The following is a 20,166-nucleotide window of genomic DNA, read 5'->3' as shown; positions in this document are numbered from 1 at the left end:
AATATTATCTTATAAACCATTAACTCTGGTATATGAAATAGAGAAAAGGAATTTTTAGAGATTCTTATTAACTAGACTGAGGATTCATTTCATTAGGGGAAGAAGATTAACATCTTCTTTTGTAAACATTGATGATAACTTAGAGTGTGTGGATATATTTATATCATCAAACAAAATCTTAAAGTTTTATACTGTATGGATGGGGGTTATGTCAACTTACGCCACTTGGCCACTGTGTTGTAAGGCCTACTTAATCATGGAAAAAGGTGGTAACTTCTTTTTCAATTTTTAGATTTATCTTCCAATTTTTGTTTTGTTTTGTTTTTCTGTTTGTGCTTTTTTATCCCTAGCTACAAGACATTCTTACCAAAATGTATTCGAGCAAAGATCCAAGACTATCATATTTTGACAAGGAAGCGAATAAGGTACAGATTTCGCAGATTTATTCAGCAATTCAGCCAATGCAAAGCCACTGCCAGAAACTTGAAACTTAAGTATCTTATAAATCTGGAAACTCTGCAGTCTGCCTTCTACACAGAGAAATTTGAAGTAAAAGAACCTGGAAGTGGTCCTTCAGGTGAGGAGATTTTTGCAACCATTATAATAACTGGAAACGGTGGAATTCAGTGGTCAAGAGGGAAACATAAAGAAAGTGAGACACTGACAGAACAGGTAATCCTTAATGATATGTTCTTGTTCTTTATTATTTTAAGTAGAATGGAAATAAAAACAAAGTAATTTTAATCATTTGCAACATGGTATTGCACTTCTCCCATTTGATAGAAGTGGAAGTTTTTAATAGTGTGAACCTATCAAGGTCATATAATTCTTTGCCTACTATTCTTAAATGGTTTTTTCATTTAATTTTTTATGACAAAATAATTACCAATGACTATATTATAGTTTCAGAAAGATGTCAAATTCTAAAAGTGATTTTAAAGGAGTTTTGCCTTTCACTACTAGTGATAACAGAAGGCATACTTATAAAACTTATTAACTAGAAAAGATTGATATTAATTGATTTTATGATAATATATACCTGCTAAATAATTATTTTAGGTTTGCATTGCAAGTTTTGAATTTGTTAATATCTGTGTTGTTCATAGATTGTTACTAGAGATTTAGAGGGATCATTTTTTAATTTTTCATCTTTGGTAGTCACATTTCCAGTTTTCTGGCAGTGGTTTCTACTAATGTTAATTGAATTGAAGAGTGCCATAGCACATTTTAGATTCCTGGCATCATTTAATGCTCTCATTTTTAAGTCAAGCAAGATACAGCATAGTCTTAGGGTTAGATTGATAGAGTAAATCACGTTTAATGCTTATCTATTGTTATCAATACCTTTTTTATTTTAAAGAATTTGGAAAGAATGTTGTCTTCTTCATAAGTCTTGTTTTAAAATGGCTCTGTAAATTCTACCCGTTTTTAATTTTACATGCTTTTAATTATAGGATTTACAGTTATATTGCGATTTTCCTAATATTATTGATGTCAGTATTAAGCAAGCAAACCAAGAGGGTTCAAATGAAAGCCGAGTTGTAACTATCCATAAGCAAGATGGTAAAAATCTGGTAAGTTTGCTTTATGATTGAATAATGGTTTCATTTTATAGTTCTCAGAAATATGTATTTTAGAATCTTAGTACCAAAATTATTTTCTGGTAGGAATTTTGATTGTAGTTTTAAATATAACTCTAAACATCAGTTCAGTAAACTTTTTGATAACATCTAGCTTTTTGTATTACTATCAACACCATCTTCCTACAGAGTTTCTTGTACATTACTGTACTTTTTTTACTCATTTTTATGATTAGCAAAGCACCAGTTACTTTCTCCCCCATCCCTACTCTAGATTATACTAGTTCTCTGATGTAACGCTCACCCCTGACTAAAATATTTTATCAACAGGGATGTATATGTGCCAGTTATACTGCCTAATTAAAGGAGAAAAAATAAATCAATGATGTCTGGAATTTATATAACAAAATGTAAATCAATCCCAGGTCAGCCCCACCCAAGCTGTAGGACATGGTTGATTCTAAAAGATTAACGCTTTCTCTTTTTTTAAATAGCTTCAGAAATCTAATTTATTTTAATGTAAATAGGAGAAATGAATTACTTTATACTTTGCTCTTAAGTTTCTCATTTATCTTCTCTGTCTTCTTTTTAACTCAGATGCTTCTTGACCCTTCCTGGCTTAAACTAGTCCTATTAATGTTATTTGTCCATTTATCTTAAGTATTTATATGGCTTACCTGTCTGGCTGTTCCAGGGTTATATTACCAAAATTGTAACTAACTTGCAACTCACTTAATTCAGCATAGTTTTCTGTTCTTAGATAAAAATATGATAGTACACCTACTGCCTAGTAGACTGTGAGCCTTTTGAAGGTAAGGATCATATTTTTATGTGTGTTTGTACCCCCTACACCTTGCACAGTACTCAGGTCCTAGTTTAGAAAAAGCTTGATAAATATTTTATGGATGCATAAAAGGATGATTAACAATTACCAACCTCAATGTGGATATATAATAAATGTTTCTGGGAGAGTTTATTGATCTTAATGTGAACAAACTGTAGTAACCCAAAGAACTTCTCTATGGGACTGTATTTGGACTTGGCTTAATTTTAAGTCTGCAATACAGAGAAGTTAAGTAACTTTCCAAGGGCACAGTGTTAGTTAAGTGGTAGGGCTATTGAAACTCAAATGCATGATTTGAAAACCTAAGCTCTTAAGTGTGACACTAACTTCTTTGCTAAGTATCCGTAAAGCTCCTTAAAAATATTATACTGACATTTTGTTGGAATTGTGCAACAAATTGGGAAGAGTTGACATTTCTTTCTCATATTAAATTTTCTATTTTAGGGATACATTGTATTTCTCCTTGTATACAAGTATTATTTTATGTTTTTCAGTAATTCTTGATCATTTTATTCATATTGATACATCATGTTTCTTGCTGAATTTTATTCATGATATGTTATGCTTTTTCTGTTGTTTATTAATACTTTTTCTCTGTGTATTTTCCTACCAAATTATTTATGGATATAGGAAAGTAATTTTTGCTTATTATTGCATTTTCCCAGTGTATTATGTGTTAGTAACATTTTGTTTTTACTATCATTTTCCTCTTCATTCTGGCATTTATTTCTCTTTATAATTTTGGTAAAATATATATAAAATAAAATTTAGCATCTTAACCATTTTTAAGTGTACAGTTTAGTAGTGTTAAGTATATTCAGTTTTGCATCCAATTTCCAGAACTCTTTTATCTTGCAAAATTGAAGTCTACACCCATTAAATGAAAACTCACCATTTCCCCCTCTTCCTAATCCTTGCAACCACCATTCTACTTTCTTTCTTTTTTTTTTTTTTTTTTTTTTTTTTTTTTTTTTGAGACGGAGTCTCGCCCTGTCATCCAGGCTGGAGCACAATGGCGCGATCTTGGCTCACTGCAACCTGTGCCTCCTGGGTTCAAGCAATTTTCCTGCCTCAGCCTCCAGAGTAGCTGGGATTACAGGTGTACGCCACCATGCTTGGCTAATTTTTGTATCTTTAGTAGAGACGGGGTTTCACCATGTTGGCCAGGTTGGTCTTGAGCTCCTGACCTCATGATCCGCCTGCCTCAGCCTCCCAAAGTGCTGGGATTACAGGCGTGAGCCACTGTGCCCAGCCCCTCTACTTTCTTATTCTATGAATTTGACTACTCTAGATACCTCATAAAAGCAGGCTGAAACAATACTGTCTTTTTGTGACAGGCTTATTTCAGTTAGTATAATATACTCAAGGTTCATTTGTATTACAGCATGTATCAATTTCCTTCATTTTTAATATATGTATGTATTCTGTGTCATGTATATACCACATTTGTTCATTCATCCATCAGTGAATATTCAGGTCACTTTTTTACTTTTTGACAATTGTGAGTAATGCTGCTGTGAACATGGGTGTACAAATATCTCTTGAAGACTCTGCTTTCAATTCCTTTGGATATATACCTTCTATTAGTCCGTTCTCACACTGCTATAAAGATACTACGTGGGACTGGATAATTTATTTAAAAAGAGGGTTTAATTGACTCGCAGTTCGGCATGGCTGGCCCAGGAAACTTAAAATCATGGCAGAAGGTGAAGGGGAAGGAAGCCATGTCTTACATGGCAGCAGAAGAGAGAGAGTGTCCAGGGGAAAGTGCCACTTTTAAACCATCAGATCTCATGAGAACTCCCTCACTATCATGAGAACAGCATGGGGGAAACCACCCCCATGATTCAGTCACCTCCCACCATGTCCCTCCCTCGACACATGGGGATTACAATTAAAGATGAGAGTTGGGTGGGGATGCAGAGCCAAACCATGTCATACCTAGAAGTAGAATTGCTGGATCATATGGTAATTCTACTTGTAATTTTTTAGGGAGCCACCATGCTGTTTTCCATAGCAGCTGCACCATTTTACATTCCTACCAGGAGTACATTCTCCACATGCTCATCAAAACTTGTTATTTTCTGTTTTCTGATAGTAGCCGTCTGATGGGTGTGAAGTAGTATCTCATTGTGATTTTGATTCACATTTCCCTAATGATTAGTGTTGCTGAGCGTCTTTTCATATATGTATTGCCATTTGTATATCTTCTTTGAAGAAATATATATTCAAGTCCTTTGCTCATTTTTTAATCAGGTTTTTTTTTTTGCTGAATTATAGAAATTATTTATGTATTCTGGATATTAATCCCTTTTCAAATATATGATTTGCAAATATTTTCTCCCATTCCATAGATTGCTTTTCACTATGTTGCTTGTGTACTTTGATGCGCAGATGTTTTACAGTTTTAGCTAGTTCAACTTTTGTTGCCTATTTTTCTTTTTACTTTTTTGTTGAGATATAACATGAACCCAGTAAAGCACACTAATCTTATGTGTATAGCTCAATGAATTTTTACATATTTGTACATCTTTGTAGCCACACCCACCTCAAAAAACAGAATAGTTCTCTTACTCCTAGAAGGTTTCCACATGCATCTTCCCACTTATTCACCTCCACCCCTAACTTAAGATACCTATCATCTACCATCACTTAGTTTTATCTATTAATAAAGGTTGTATAAATGGAATGATACTGTATGTATTCTTTTAAAATCTAGATTCTTTTAGTTAGTATAATGTTTGAAGATTCATTTATGTTGTTACCTATGTCAGTTCATTCCTTTTTATTGCTGGGTAGTATTGAATTGTTTGAGTATATCTCAAATTTTAAATGTATTCTGTTGATGGACATTTGGGTTGCTTTCAGTTTGGGGATTTTAGGGATAAATTTACCATGAATATTCTTATACATATTTTTTGGTGGACTTATGCACTCATTTTTTTGTATATATATATCCTAGAGATGGGATTATTGAGTCATAGTGATAGCTTTAGTATACTGCCAAACAATTTTTTGTAGTTCTATCAGTTCACTCTTCTTTCAGTAATGCATGAAAATTACAGTTGTCTCATATCCCCATCAACTCTTAATTTTGTCAGTCTAAAAATGTCTTAGTTTGTCTGGTGGATGTGTACTGGTAGCTATTGTAGTTTTTATTTTCATTGCCCTGGTGAGTAATGATGTTCAATACTTTTTCACTTACTTATTGTTCGTCTGAATATCCTTCTTATGAAGTGCCTGTGACAGTCTTTTGCACATTTTTCGTTGACTTGTCCCCTTCTGATCAATTTGTAGAGTCTCTATAGATTCTAAGTCTTTTGTAGGATGTTTGTAAAACGTATATAGGCATACGTCAGAGATATTTCTAGTTCAGTTCCGGACCACTCCAATAAAGCAAATATTGCAGTGAAGTGAGTCACATAAATTTTTTGGTTTCTCAGTACATATAAAAGTTATGTTTACACTATAATCAAGTCTACTAAGTGTGCAACAGCATTATGTGTTAAAAATTAATTTAAAACACTTTATTGCTAAAAAGTCCTAATGATAATCTGAGCCTCCAGAGAGTTATAATCTTTCTGCTTATGAGGGTATTATTTTGATGTTGATGGCTGCTGACTGATCAGTGTGGTGGCTGCTTAAGGTTGGGTTGGCCAAAGCAATTTCTTAAGATAACAATGACATTTACTGCATCAGTAGACTCTTCATTTCGTTAAAGTTGTCTCTGTAGCATGTGACATTGTTTGGTAACATTTTACCCACAGTAGAATTTCTTTCAAAATGAGTCAGTCCTCTCAAACCCTGCCACTGCTTTATGTACTAAACTTTATTCTAAATCCTTTGCTGTCTTTTCAACAACATTCACAGCATCTTCACCCAGGACTAGATTCCATCTCAAGAAACCATTTTTTTATGCATAAGAAGCAACTTATCTGTCCAAATTTTATCATGAGATTGTAGCAATTCAGTCACATCTTCAGCTCTACTTCTAATTCTAGTTCTCTTGCTATTTCTACCACATCCTAGTGACTTCCTCCATTGAAGTCTAGAACCCCTCAAAGTCATCCATGAGGGTTGGAATCAACTTCTTCCAAATTCCTGATAATGTTAACACTTTGACCTTCTTCCATGAATCACTGATGTTCTTCCTGGCATCAAGAATGGTGAATCCTTTCCATAAGTTTTTCTATTTACCCAGCTCCATCAGATGAATCACTATCTATGGCAGCTTAGCCTTACAAAATGTATTTCTTAGATAATAAGACTTGAAAGTTGAAATTACTCCTTGACCCATGGGCTACAGAATGGATGTTGTGTCACCAGGCCTGAAAATAACATGAATATCCTTGTACATCTCTGTCAGAGCGCTTGGGTGACCAGGTGCATTGTCAATGAGAGTAATACTTTGAAAGCAATCTTTTTTTCTGAGCAGATCTTAACAATGGGCTTAAAATAGTCAGTAAACCATGCTATAAACAATAGATTGCTGTCATCCAAGCCTTGTTGTTCCATTTATAGAGCACAGGCAGAGTAGACATAGCATAATTCGCAGAGCCCTGGGATTTTTGGAATGGTAAATGAGCACTGGTTTGAATTTCAAGTCACCAATGGCATTGGCCCTTAGCAAGAGGGTCAGCCTATCCTTTGAAGTTTGAAGGCAAGCACTGACTTCTCCTCTCTAGCTGTGGAAGTCCTAGATGGCATATTCTTCCAACAGAAGGCTGTTTTGTTTACATTTGAAAATCTGTTTGTTAGTGTCACCATCTTCATCAATGGTCCTTGCTAGATCTTCTGGATAACTTGCTGTAGCTTCCACATCAGCATTTGCTGCTTCACCTTGCACTTATGCTGTGGACATGGCTTCTTTTCTTAAACCTCATGAACCAACCTCTGCTAGCTTCCAGCTTTTCTTCTGCAGCTTCCTCACCTCTCTCAGCCTTCATAGAATTGAAGAGCATTAGAGTCTTGCTCTAGATTAGGCTTTGGCTTAAGGGAATGTTATGGCTGGTTTGATCTTCTATCTAGAACTTTCTCTGTATCATCAATAAGGCTGTTCACTTTCTTATAATTTATGTGCTCACAGGAGTAGCACTTTCAGTTTCCTTCAAGGACTTTTCCTTTGGATTCATAACTTGCCTTTTTAGTGCAAGAGGCCTAGCTTTCAGCTTGTGTTGGCTTTCAGCATGCCTTCCTCACCAAGCTTAATCATTTCTAGCTTTTGATTTAAAGTGAGAGATGGGTGAATCTTCCTTTCACTTAAATACTCAGTGGTCACTGTAGGATTATTAATTGGCCTAATTTCATTATTGTTGTGTCTGAGGGAATAGGGAGGCCTGAGGAGAGGGAAAAAGAAAGGGAAATAGCTATTCGGTGGAGCAGTCAGAACATATACAAATTTATCACTTAAGTTCACCATCTTATATAGGCCCAGTGTGTGGTGCCCCAAAACAATTACAGTTGACCCTTGGACATCACAGGTTTGAATTGTGTGGGTCCACTTATATGCAATTTTTTTTCAGCCAAACATGGATGGAAAGTATAGTATTCACAGGATGCGAAACCTGCATATGTGTAGGGCTGACATTTTGCATATTTGGGTTCTGCAGGGCTGATTTCAGAACTTGAATATGTTCAGATTTTGGTATATGCAGGGGTCCTGTAACTAATCCGCCTTGTATTCTGAGGGACAACTGTACAATAGTTTCATCAAAGGTCATTGATCACAAATCACCGTAATAGGTATAATAGTAATAAAGTTTAAATTTTGTGAAAATTACCAAAACATGACACATAGGAAGTAAGCATATGCTACTGGAAAAATTGAACTGATAGACTTGTACTTGCTCCACATAAGTTTGTCAGAAACCTTCCATTTGTAAAAAAAAAAAAAAAAAAAGGTCATATCTGCAAGGAGCAATAAAGGGAAGTGCAGTAAAACAAAATGTGTCTGTATATCAATAAGAGGGATACTAGTTAGTGAACTGCTAGTTCAAAGGGTATGAATATTTACAACTTTGATAGATTATTAAAATACTTCTCAAAAGGTGTTTCCAATGTATCTGTACACCTGTTTTCTTGTGTCCTTTGCCAACACTGGATGTTATCAATCTTTTAATTTTTCTGCCAAATCAATGGGCAAAATAATGCTGTCCTGTTATATTTCATTTCCTTAATTAGAACCTGAGATTGAGCAATACCTCATGTGTTTATAGGTCAGCTTTAATATTTATACTTTTGTGGATTGCCTTTTCATGTCCTTTGACTAGTTTTCTTTTTTTATTTTTAATTGTTTTATAGGTTTTATTCCCACAATGTATGTTAGGTATATTCGTTTGTTATACATGTTTGTAATCTCCAAGTCTTTTAATTTTGTTTAGGATACCTTTTATAGTACTTGTTTTTTTGGCTATTTGTGTTAGCTAAATACCTTTTATAGTTCAAACATGTCACATGCTTGTCTCTTTATTATAATTTTTGGTTTAGGACTCTATTCTGTGTTCTCTTTATGATTATGTAAATATTGTTCATTGCTGGGCCAAGAAATATGCTGTAATCACATTTTCATTCTTATATAACTTTTTCCAGGAGTTAATTATTGCTTTATGATTTTTCCTTTGTATCTAGCTTTATTTTCATTTTCTACAAGAACTCTGTAAAGTAGTGGACTTCTCAATACAAAATTTCACATAATCAAACCTGTCATATATGATAGCATTTTTACTTCTTTTCTGGAGAAGTACCTCTTCGATCATAGCATCTTACTTTGTAGTGTGGACTGGAAGTTTTCTGGGTACAGCTATTATTTTGTCAGCTGTAATTTTTGGTCATTCCTTTCTTATCCTGGTAACTATGTTTTCATCTCTCTTATATTGGATCTGATTTTCTAAATCTCATGTTTGCCCTGTTTTTCTAGGTACAGCCACTGGTATTTGTTGGTATTTTTAATGTGATTGAGACAAATTAGAAAATTAATTTAGAGAGGATTTTTACATTTTTATGATATTGAATTTTCCTACCATGGTTAATCTTCTATATATTTAAATAAAAAGTTGTATAAGAGTGTTTTGAAGTTTTTGTTAATTATTGATATTGCATCCTCTTTGTTACAAATGGGGCTTTTTTCATTATATAACTGACTTTTTGTATGTAAAAATATAATACGTCTATATATTTTCCCATTTAAGTAACATGCTGCATTTTTGGCTGACTATATGCTCACATATGTATTAAGATACAATCAGGCCGGGCATGGTGACTCACGCGTGTAATCCCAGCACTTTGGGAGGCCAAGGCGGGTGGATCATTAGGTCAGGAGTTTGACACCAGCCTGGCCAACATGTTGAAACTCTGTCTCTACTAAAAATACAAAAATTAGCCGGGCGTCTTGGCATGTGCCTGTAATCCCAGCTTTTTGGGAGACTGAGACAGGAGAATCGCTTGAACCCAGGAGGCAGAAGTTGCAGTGAGCCGAGATCGCGCCATTGCACTCCAGCCTGGGCGACAGAGCAAGACTCTGACGGGGGAGGGGGGGGGTGGAGGGGGGCGGGGGCCACGGGGGACAAAAAAAAATCATAGCATAGCTACATATCCTAACATTTTAGTTTGTAGCATGAATACTTTAGCAGTATATAATTGGTATGTAGGGCTGATGCCGTGGTTCACGCCTGTAACCCCAACACTTTGGGAGACTGAGGTGGGTGGATCACTTGAGGTCAGGAGTTGGAGACCAGCCTGGCCAACATGGCGAGAACCTGTCTTTACTAAAAATACAAAAATTAGCTGGGCATGGTGGCATATGCCTGTAATCCCAGCTACTCATGAGGGTGAGGTGGGTGGATCGCTTGAGCCTGGGAGGTGGAGGTTGCAGTGAGCCAAGATTGTGCCAGTGCACTTCAGCCTGGGCGATGGAGCAAGACTCTCAAAAAAAAAAAAAGAAAAAAAGAAATGCTCATGATTTCTAATGTCAACTTTTATATCATATTAAATAGATTTCTAGCTGAGATAACTGGTATATTAGTCTAAGAAGGACATTGGAAAATGAAGTAAAATGATGGTTATAGAGTGAACTATAACTGGGAAGGTATGATAATCTGTATTTAGGAGGATCTTAAATATCAGACATGAGAATTTGTAATTCATATTGAGTACTGAGCCATAAAAGATATGAGCAATTTAGAAGAAAATTGTATTTAGACGAATTACTCTAAAAACATAGAATGAAGAAAATTTTCAATATTTAACATGGAGTTGACTTTCTAAAAGGTGCTATTTCTTTTTCTTTTCTCTGCTTAGGAAATTGAACTTAGCTCATTAAGGGAAGCTTTGTCTTTCGTGTCATTAATTGATGGATATTATAGATTAACTGCAGATGCACATCATTACCTCTGTAAAGAAGTAGCACCTCCAACAGTGCTTGAAAATATACAAAGCAACTGTCATGGCCCAATTTCGTGAGTAATACAGACTTAAAAGTAAATTTTTAGAAAAGTAAATGCTATATTTACAAAGAAGATTTAACAGAGTGATACATGTATGTTTAGAAAAAAATAATTTGACAAGTTTTTTTTAAACAAAAGGCTATTTGCAATCAGATTACATAATAATTAGAATTATTTAGTGTATAATTTACCATCTGTATCCCAATCTATAATATTTATAAGTTGTACAAGTTTAACATTTGTTAATCATGCCTATGTGTGATTCACTCCTGCATGTTACTAAAAAAGAAAGATCTCCAATTTATGTTTTATTAATTTTAAAATACTTCAAGGAAGCCACAGTGCAAAATTTGAAAATTCTTTATGTTTGGATAGTCCATCTCCTTCTACTGAAAGGTTCAAACACAAGATATATATGATGTCCACATTTCTAGACTAGTGCTATGTAGAACTTCCTGCAGCGATGAAAATATTCTATATCTGCTGTGTAACACAGTAGCCACTAGCTACATGTGGCTGTTTAGCATTTGAGATGTGGCTAATGCAACCGAGGAACTGAATTTTAATTTAATTTTAATTTCTTTACATTTAAATAGCTACATGTGGCTAGTAACTATCACATTGGCTCACACAGTTGTAGATCCTTACTTTAATACTGGGTAAAGCTAGCTATCATGCATAACATCTATTTAGCTTAAGTCCTAATGATCTCTTAGCTAGGATGTGGTTTATGTTGACAACAGATTTGAATAACTTGAGCAAAGGGAAAATCTGGGATCATGAGCATATTATGTTCTTTGCATTTAACCTACCCCTAAATATTTGAGAAAATACATCTTGGGTAATATAAAGAGTTGATTTAGTCTATGCTTAATATTTATTTAGTAATGAATATTGTTGCTATGAAAAAGTTGTACTACTTGAACTTTATGTCTGTAATTTACATGTTTAATATTTTTAAAACTCCTTGCCTTTATTCATGTATCCATAAATTCATTCAAACATTCTTTTATTTATATTTACTGAGTAACTACTATGTGCAAGCATTGGTTTGTATATTAGAAATATGGTGATAAGTGAAACAGAATGATTCTTTCTTTTGTATAGATTATATTTTGCTTTTCTTTCAGGGTGTGCAGCTTCAGAAAACATAGAAAATTTTAAAAATCAGTAGTGTTTGTCAGTTGCCATGGTTCTTCTCTTAGACTTTGTTATCATACTGAATAATAAAATCATGCATTCAGATTTTTATGTCAGTAACTGCTATGGTAGTAGAGATATAAGTATTTTCTGATATATTATCTTTATAGTTAAATGAAGGTTTCTGAGAGTATGGTTTTAAAAATATTAACTTTGTAATCAGCAGGCAGAAAAATCAAATGAACAAATTGTTCTTTGTGATTTTGTCTTATAAATACCTTTTATTGGTTTTTAAAGCTATATAATTGTCCCTTGAAGTGGTTTGAACTTACTGCAAAATAGCTTGGTACTTTGATTTTTTCCTTTGAAAGATTATTGCTAAACATATAAAGTAGAGGAGACAATTCTGACAGTTTTAGATTTGACTTTTGATTGTTTTAGATGACACTTGGTCATAATATTATGGTGCTTGATATATTATTCAAATTGCTTCTTCTTTACCTTTAGGATGGATTTTGCCATTAGTAAACTGAAGAAAGCAGGTAATCAGACTGGACTGTATGTACTTCGATGCAGTCCTAAGGACTTTAATAAATATTTTTTGACTTTTGCTGTCGAGGTTAGTATGTCACACTTACTAGTGGTAACACTTTATTTAGTTCATTTAATTTCCTCTCCATATTTATTTACCATATTTCGTTTTTAATACTGAGAATTATAGCTTTGGATATGATAACTAGTATAATGCTTAATTTCCTCAGAGATTCTGTACAAATAAACAAGATATAATTCCCAGGGTTTATATAAAAATATAAAATAATTTATAATGTCTATCTTTTTATTTTGCATTTATTTTATTTTCTGATGTTTTGGTGTTACCAGTGTGTTAAAAGGTATTTCATCAAGTGTCTTGATGTTTCTTTGTTTCGCAAAACTGGAAACCTTTGCCACATCATGTAGAACAAAATAAATCGGAAGCAAATTTTCTGTTTATTCAGTGGTTGCAGAATTAGAGGAAACAGAATTAGAGAAAAATAGGTCAATAACAAACAAATAGAAACATTAAAGCACTTTTAACTGATGATTTTCTAATATTAAGAATAGTGGTCTACAATGCATGTTTTAAAGGTAAAACTGCAATGAAACCCCACTGTTAATACAGATCATTTTGGATCTCATCTATAATTATATACTATCACTTATGAGGCAATTTCATGGTATAAATCCTAAGAAACTATAGAAGCTTCCAAATTTATCTTGCTTTTTTAAAACAGAGAAAAATAAGAATTTTGTTATTCAATTATTTTAATTTTTATAAAATGCAACTTATATTTGGCATATGTAGAGGGTAGATTACTTACAGAAGGGAGGTTATGCCATCACTTTACCTTTGTGTAAAACTGGTAATCTATCCTAATTTCAAAGTATCCTCTTACTATAACAGATAATAGTACATTATATTCAAGTATCAATTCAAATATATATATATATATATTATTATGTTCACTGTATGTGCCAAGCCTAATATGAGAGCTATGTATTACAGAGTTTATGCTACAGCCCTACCTTCAGGAAACTTATCTACTGGACAAACAAAAATTTTCAAATATACAAAAAATTCTAAATCGAACATTGTAATTATCTAGCATAGGCAAATATAGACAGTAACAGACAGGTTTACAATTATTAAGAAAGGGCGGCCGGGTGTGGTGGCTCACGCCTGTAATACCAGCACTTTGGGAGGCCAAGGCGGGTGGATCACAAGGTCAAGAGATTGAGACCATCCTGGCCAATGTGGTGAAATGGTGAAACCCTGTCTCTACCAAAATTACAAAAATTAGCTGGGCATGGTGGTGCGCACCTGTAGTCCCAGCTACTCGGGAGGCTGAGGCAGGAGAAGCACTTGAACCCGGGAGGTGGAGGTTGCAGTGAGCCAAGATTTTGCCACTGCACTCCAGCCTGGCGACAGAGCGAGACACCGTCTCAAAAAAAAACAAAAAACAAAAAACAAGAAAGGTTATTTGGCATAGGAAGAACCTGACTGACCTTGAGGTATTGGTAGATTTTATATAAATGTTTCTGAGTAGAATGAATATGTTTACAAAATGCACCTTAAAAATAGGTGAACAAGTTCATAATATAGTGCATAAGACAAATATTTAAAAACTGCAAAATATTAAAAATATAATATTAAAGATAATTATACAAATACAATGGTGGTGCAGTGGAATGGCTGTATGTTCACCTTTGCTTGTGCAAAGAGGTGAGCATTAGAGAGGACCTCTTAGAAACAGTGGTACTTGAACTGAGTTTTGATGAATGAATAAAGGTTCATTGCTCAGAAGAAGTGGGTATACATTCTTAGGTAGAGAGATAGCATGAAGAGTTATCAAGGCATGAAGCAGCATGGCATTTGCTTGAAATGATTTAAGTCATTTAATATGGCTGGAACGTAGGTTGTATGTTGGCAGCGGCAGGAGCTGAGATTGGAGATGGAGGCAGAAACCAGCTCATGGAAGGCTCTATATGCTACATTTGTTTTAGGCTTTATCTTATAAATGATGGAAAACTATTAAGGATGGTATTATTGTTGCTATTATCATTGCCTTCTTACATGCTTTTTCATAAAATCAACTTTTAAACCACTTTTGTAGACTGAGAAATTGTAAATTGCCCTTTTGAGGAACTAAGTACTTCTATCACTATACTGGCACTACATCGGATTCATGGTTCAAATGTTTATTCTGTTGCTTGTTCTTGTGAATCATTTTGTCACAATAATCACTGTGATGTCCATTGTGACTATCCCTCCCTTTCTTTATAATTAAACTTATACAGCGAGAAAATGTCATTGAATATAAACACTGTTTGATTACAAAAAATGAGAATGAAGAGTACAACCTCAGTGGGACAAAGAAGAACTTCAGCAGTCTTAAAGATCTTTTGAATTGTTACCAGATGGAAACGGTTCGCTCAGACAATATAATTTTCCAGTTTACTAAATGCTGTCCCCCAAAGCCAAAAGGTAAGATAATTTTCTAGTTATTTTTAAATTACTGGTCATGGATTGTTTATGTGGCGTGAAGTATCTTCAGTACATTGATTTCAAAGGATATATGAAAGAAGCAGCTCTAAAATTAATTTTATCTTATTCTATTGTACAAGCATCATCAAATAAGATTGTTTACTTTGGTTTTGGTGGTCTAGAAGTGACTTGAAGTTCAATTATTCTAAAATGAGATTTTAAACATAATAATTGTGTGGCATGATGTCATTTATTGAACTGGAAGATCTCACTACTAAATTCTTATGTTGTTTTAAGTAAAAATTTTCATATACTTCGAGGATTTTAATTTCTGTATTTTAAAAATAAAGATAGTAAAGTTGGAAATTCCTTGAAATAATGAGCCTTACCATTAAAAATTATTAAAATTCCTGAAAAATTGTATGAGTTAAGGAAGTTACTATAATTTTGAATTAATGAAATAACTGGCAGGAATACATCAAAATCCAAATTACATTAGTTAAGGAAGTGATTATAATTTTGAATGTATGAAGTAACTAAGAAGAAATATCAAAGTTCAATGAGTTGACCCCTAAAATAATTTTCTATTATAAAAAAAGAACAATTAGGACTTATTAAGCATTTCTTATACATAGAACACATTTCATTTTACTCCTCTTTGGAGCAATTCATACTTTCAGTGTATTTTGAAGTGATATATATGTATTTTATTTTTTCAGATAAATCAAACCTTCTAGTCTTCAGAACGAATGGTGTTTCTGATGTACCAACCTCACCAACATTACAGAGGCCTACTCATATGAACCAAATGGTGTTTCACAAAATCAGAAATGAAGATTTGATATTTGTAAGTCATTAGATACTCATTACTGTCTTTTTTGTCCTTTTAAAACAACATCTGTTTTCTTGATTTACATTCATGTGACATTGGAATTATTTTGTTATATACAAATTTAGTTGTGATTTAAATATTTTTCTTATGAAAAATATACCAACCTTGTGTTAGATGTTAGCAAAATTAATTATCTTAATTATCCTAAGAATGGAATCTTAATTTTCTTTTTGGAAATTTAAAAATGATTCTTCACAAATCTCAAATTAAAAATTAAAAATCTACAAAGACCTATATCGCAACTCTCAAGTTCTCAAGAAAGTAAGGGAAATTCAAGGGGTTAAAAATAAAGAAGAAACTGAGAAAAAAATCCAGCCATCTCTCAGTGTCCATGAGGGATTGGTTCCAGGACTACCCATGGATACCAAAATCTGAGGATACTTAAGTGGAACCTGTGGATATGAAAAGTTGGCCCTCTATATACATGGGTTTTGCATCCTATGAACACTGTATTTCTTTTTTTAAATAACTAATTATTTTTTAAAATTATTTATTTATTTATTAGAGCAGGACTTGCTGTGTCACCCAGGCTGGAGTGCAGAAATACTATATTTTCCAACTGAGTTTCCTTGCAGATGCAGAACCCGCCTTGCCAGTACAGAGGGCCCACTGGATTTATTGAAAAAAACCCACATATAAATGGACCTGTGCAGTCCAAACCCATGCTGTTCAAGGGTCAACTGTAGTACATAAGATCTGATAATCTGGCAGTCAGGTGGTGAGGGTTGATGATCAGCCACATTTATCAAGGGGGTTAAGATTTAAGAGCAATTTAAAAGGGCCAGGTCTCAGACCTGTGCAAGGCCACGAGTTAAAAGTGAGACTATCCCTGAATAAAACCAGGACACTTAAGTAAATACATCCTCAGTAAAACAATATATAGAATGTGAAAAATTCACCCACTAGCAAGCAGAGAAGAAAAGGAATATTGTCATTTTTAACTGCGCTTCTAGTGAGGAAAAGGAGTCTCTCCTAAGAATTTGTCATCATAAGCTTTTGAATTTGGGCTTCATTATACTACCTACATAGACTAAGAAATCCTAAATTAAAAGTGGTACTCTCCTAATATTGTGTGGTGCTTGGAAGAAACAAAAAAATCTTTTCGGAACCACATACTCTTAACCTAGGCAAACCATAATTCTCATAGATAAAAGCATTCCAAACATAAGCTTTTAACAGAAAATTTAGAAACATACAAGGAAATAATGCAGGATTAATTAAGAGTCAGTAGACCAACAAACATCAAAATTAGAACTCCAGGAACTTCCTATCACAGAATTTTCAGATACAGACTATAAAATACATATACATGTTTAAAGATAGAAAAGGAATTGAAACCACGGAGAAATAACAAGACATTGTTTTAACAAACAAAAAAGATGTCAGGAAAAAGGCACAGAAATGATAAATATCCTCATTGACATTAAAACAGAATATACAGGATGAAAAGTAAATTACTTATAGCTGAAGAGAGATGTAGTGAACCTCAAGACAGATCTGAAGAAATTAAGAATGCAGCAGTTAGGGAGAAATAAATGGATTATATGAAAGAGGGATTAAGTGGCATGGAAGGCAAAATGAGAAAGACCCAACTGATATCTGAGCTCTATAAGGAGACAATAGATAGAATTAGCCAGAATGGTAAAGACAAGAATCTTCACGTGAGTAACAGGAAACAGAGTGGCCAGGTAACTTGACTAACATTACAAATCTAATAAATAGTAGACCTTGGATTTGGACACAAGCAGCCTTACTGCAGAGTGCAGGCTTTCAACAATTACTTTGTAAAGATATGCAAGAAATACTAGTATTAGTAGTAATAGCTGATACGTAATGCACATTTACTATGTGTCATGGACTGTGCTAAGTGCTTTTACATATTTATTCACTTATTGATCATAACAATCCTATGGGAAAATAGTTATTATTCTCATTTTTCAGATGAAGAAACCAAGACAGCTGCAGCACAGAGATTAAATAGCCTGTACAAGGTCATACAAGTGGTAATAAGAGAAGGTCAGATATTCTGCCTCTGCAGACCACATTCTCTAGTGTGCTAGTAGGAAAGGCAAAGAAAATGATTCTCATGTAAGCAAATGTAGGTAAACACTGACTCTATTTTTAAAAAGTGACAATTATAGCCCATTCAGGAGATTTCAAAACCGAGTAGAGCCAAAATACACTTAATTCATTAATCCTTGTTTTCTGTCTCTTATTACTATTTAAGGAAGCAGAATAAAAGCATTAATTTGGAGTCTTAAATCTGGATTTAGATTCTAAGGAAAATACTTGCTTATGGATTTAAAAAAATTCTTCCTCATTGAATGTATTTTCTTGTTCCTGCTTCGTTCTCCATCTTTACTCATTCTTTTCTTTTACCTTTTTCTCTTGAAGAATGAAAGCCTTGGCCAAGGCACTTTTACAAAGATTTTTAAAGGCGTACGAAGAGAAGTAGGAGACTACGGTCAACTGCATGAAACAGAAGTTCTTTTAAAAGTTCTGGATAAAGCACACAGAAACTATTCAGAGGTGTGTATGTTCTTCATATCATTCATGTAGTTTATGCTGTTTAAAGATGTGCTCTCATATGCATACAACGTACTCATGTGTGCAGCTTTTCAAAATTGTAATTTTTAAATGTGTCAAGGACTTTTCTGAGGATACATTCTTGTGGGGCTATAGAATTACAGGGTTTGAAAATTACCGGATTAAAAAAATTAATTCCAAACTAATTATGTTTAGCATTATGTTAGGAGTGTTATTACATTTCTGCATATACTGTGGCCTTGATTTTCAAACTTGGCTCCCCAGAGCTTTATGGGTTACACAGAGGCTCCTCTACAATTACATTTATTTAAAAAAAAACAAAAAACCAAGTTTCAAAGGCACTGTACTAAGGAACATGCTTAGTGAAATCTAGATGCCTCTGGGCATCATCCAGAGATGCTAGCTGGCAGACCCCGTGGCCAGTTGCCAGAGCTCTGAACATAGCAAGATATGATACTTACAATATCTTAAAGGGTGTTAGTGGGTGTTAGAAGATGATGTGAAAAGTTCAAGCCAAAGAGTTGTTCTAATCCAGAATACCACAGTATTGGTGATTGTGATTCACTAATCATACCCAGGGGTTCTAGTCAAAGTTTAGTTGAATTAGAGTGATGTTAAAACTATGCTAGTATCCTGACACAGATGTCGTGATATTTTATCTGCACATTCTTAATTCTTTAGCAAGTGTTATTTAAAGGCTACATCCATCTACCTCAGTTTCCTATATCTATCTCTGACATCTACCTCTAGTTGTACTTCTGTCCTCTATTTCAGGTGTTATGGGTCAAGCCTGTTTGACTGGCATTATTCATGATTCCTGCACCACTCTTGCTCTCTCTCACTTTGATCTCCATATTCCAGGCTTACACAGGGGTTTCCTCAGAACGTTGATCGCAGTTGCAGGTCCATATAAAGGGACCAAAGCACATTGTATCCTCATCTATAGTCATGCTGAAAGTAGGAGAAAGTGCATCTTTATTATGGCAGAGAGAATTTTCTGAACTGAGTATTTATGGACAACAGTCAAACAACAATTCTTTGTACTTTTTTTTTCCTTAGTCTTTCTTTGAAGCAGCAAGTATGATGAGCAAGCTTTCTCACAAGCATTTGGTTTTAAATTATGGAGTATGTGTCTGTGGAGACGAGAGTAAGTAAAACTACAGGCTTTCTAATGCCTTTCTCAGAGCATCTGTTTTTGTTTATATAGAAAATTCAGTTTCAGGATCACAGCTAGGTGTCAGTGTAAACTATAATTTAACAGGAGTTAAGTATTTTTGAAACTGAAAACACTGTAGGACTGTTCAGTTATATCTTGTGAAAAAGGAAAGCAATGAAGTTAAAAGTAGAAGGTTACAATGCCCAAACAATAGAGTATTATAGTAAACAAATGTCTATAAAATATTTTGTGTTCATGATAGCAAAAGAGATTATGGCAGGTTCAACATAACATTGGAATAACTGGCCTTTTCAGTACAAACTTATCTGGAATTATGAAGACAAAGCATATAAATGATACACTTAATTTTTAATGGAACTGACAGAAATTATGTTGATATGATACTAGATATATTTTTTGGCTAAATTTAGGTGTTCACAGAAACTACTAAAAGTATAAATCGTACCCCATGCTTTAATACTATACAGGCATGCCTCATTTTATTGCACCTTGATTTATTGTGCTTCTTAGATATTGTATT

General features: G+C 33.9%; 2 protein-coding genes across 4 annotated transcripts in view; one reads left to right on the top strand and one right to left on the bottom strand.

Annotated features, from left to right (window-relative positions):
* INSL6 (insulin like 6) overlaps positions 1 to 20,166 on the bottom strand; it is a 197,100-nt gene that overhangs the window by 64,099 nt on the left and 112,835 nt on the right. The gene's annotated exons all lie outside the window — the stretch shown is intronic.
* JAK2 (Janus kinase 2) overlaps positions 1 to 20,166 on the top strand; it is a 145,320-nt gene that overhangs the window by 71,321 nt on the left and 53,833 nt on the right. For all 3 annotated transcript variants that reach the window (XM_055350620.2, XM_004047770.5, XM_063696426.1), the window contains 8 exons: positions 351 to 672; positions 1,455 to 1,574; positions 10,720 to 10,877; positions 12,513 to 12,624; positions 14,844 to 15,030; positions 15,750 to 15,877; positions 18,317 to 18,451; positions 19,529 to 19,616. In XM_055350620.2, the coding sequence (XP_055206595.2) occupies positions 351 to 672; positions 1,455 to 1,574; positions 10,720 to 10,877; positions 12,513 to 12,624; positions 14,844 to 15,030; positions 15,750 to 15,877; positions 18,317 to 18,451; positions 19,529 to 19,616 (1,250 nt within the window). The remainder of the gene's footprint in view (positions 1 to 350; positions 673 to 1,454; positions 1,575 to 10,719; positions 10,878 to 12,512; positions 12,625 to 14,843; positions 15,031 to 15,749; positions 15,878 to 18,316; positions 18,452 to 19,528; positions 19,617 to 20,166) is intronic.

Source organism: Gorilla gorilla, chromosome 13, assembly GCF_029281585.2.
Source record: "Gorilla gorilla gorilla isolate KB3781 chromosome 13, NHGRI_mGorGor1-v2.1_pri, whole genome shotgun sequence".
Taxonomy (NCBI): Eukaryota; Metazoa; Chordata; class Mammalia; order Primates; family Hominidae; genus Gorilla; species Gorilla gorilla.
The sequence above is the reverse complement of the archived record's forward strand: the minus strand, read 5'-3'. Positions and strand labels throughout refer to the sequence as shown.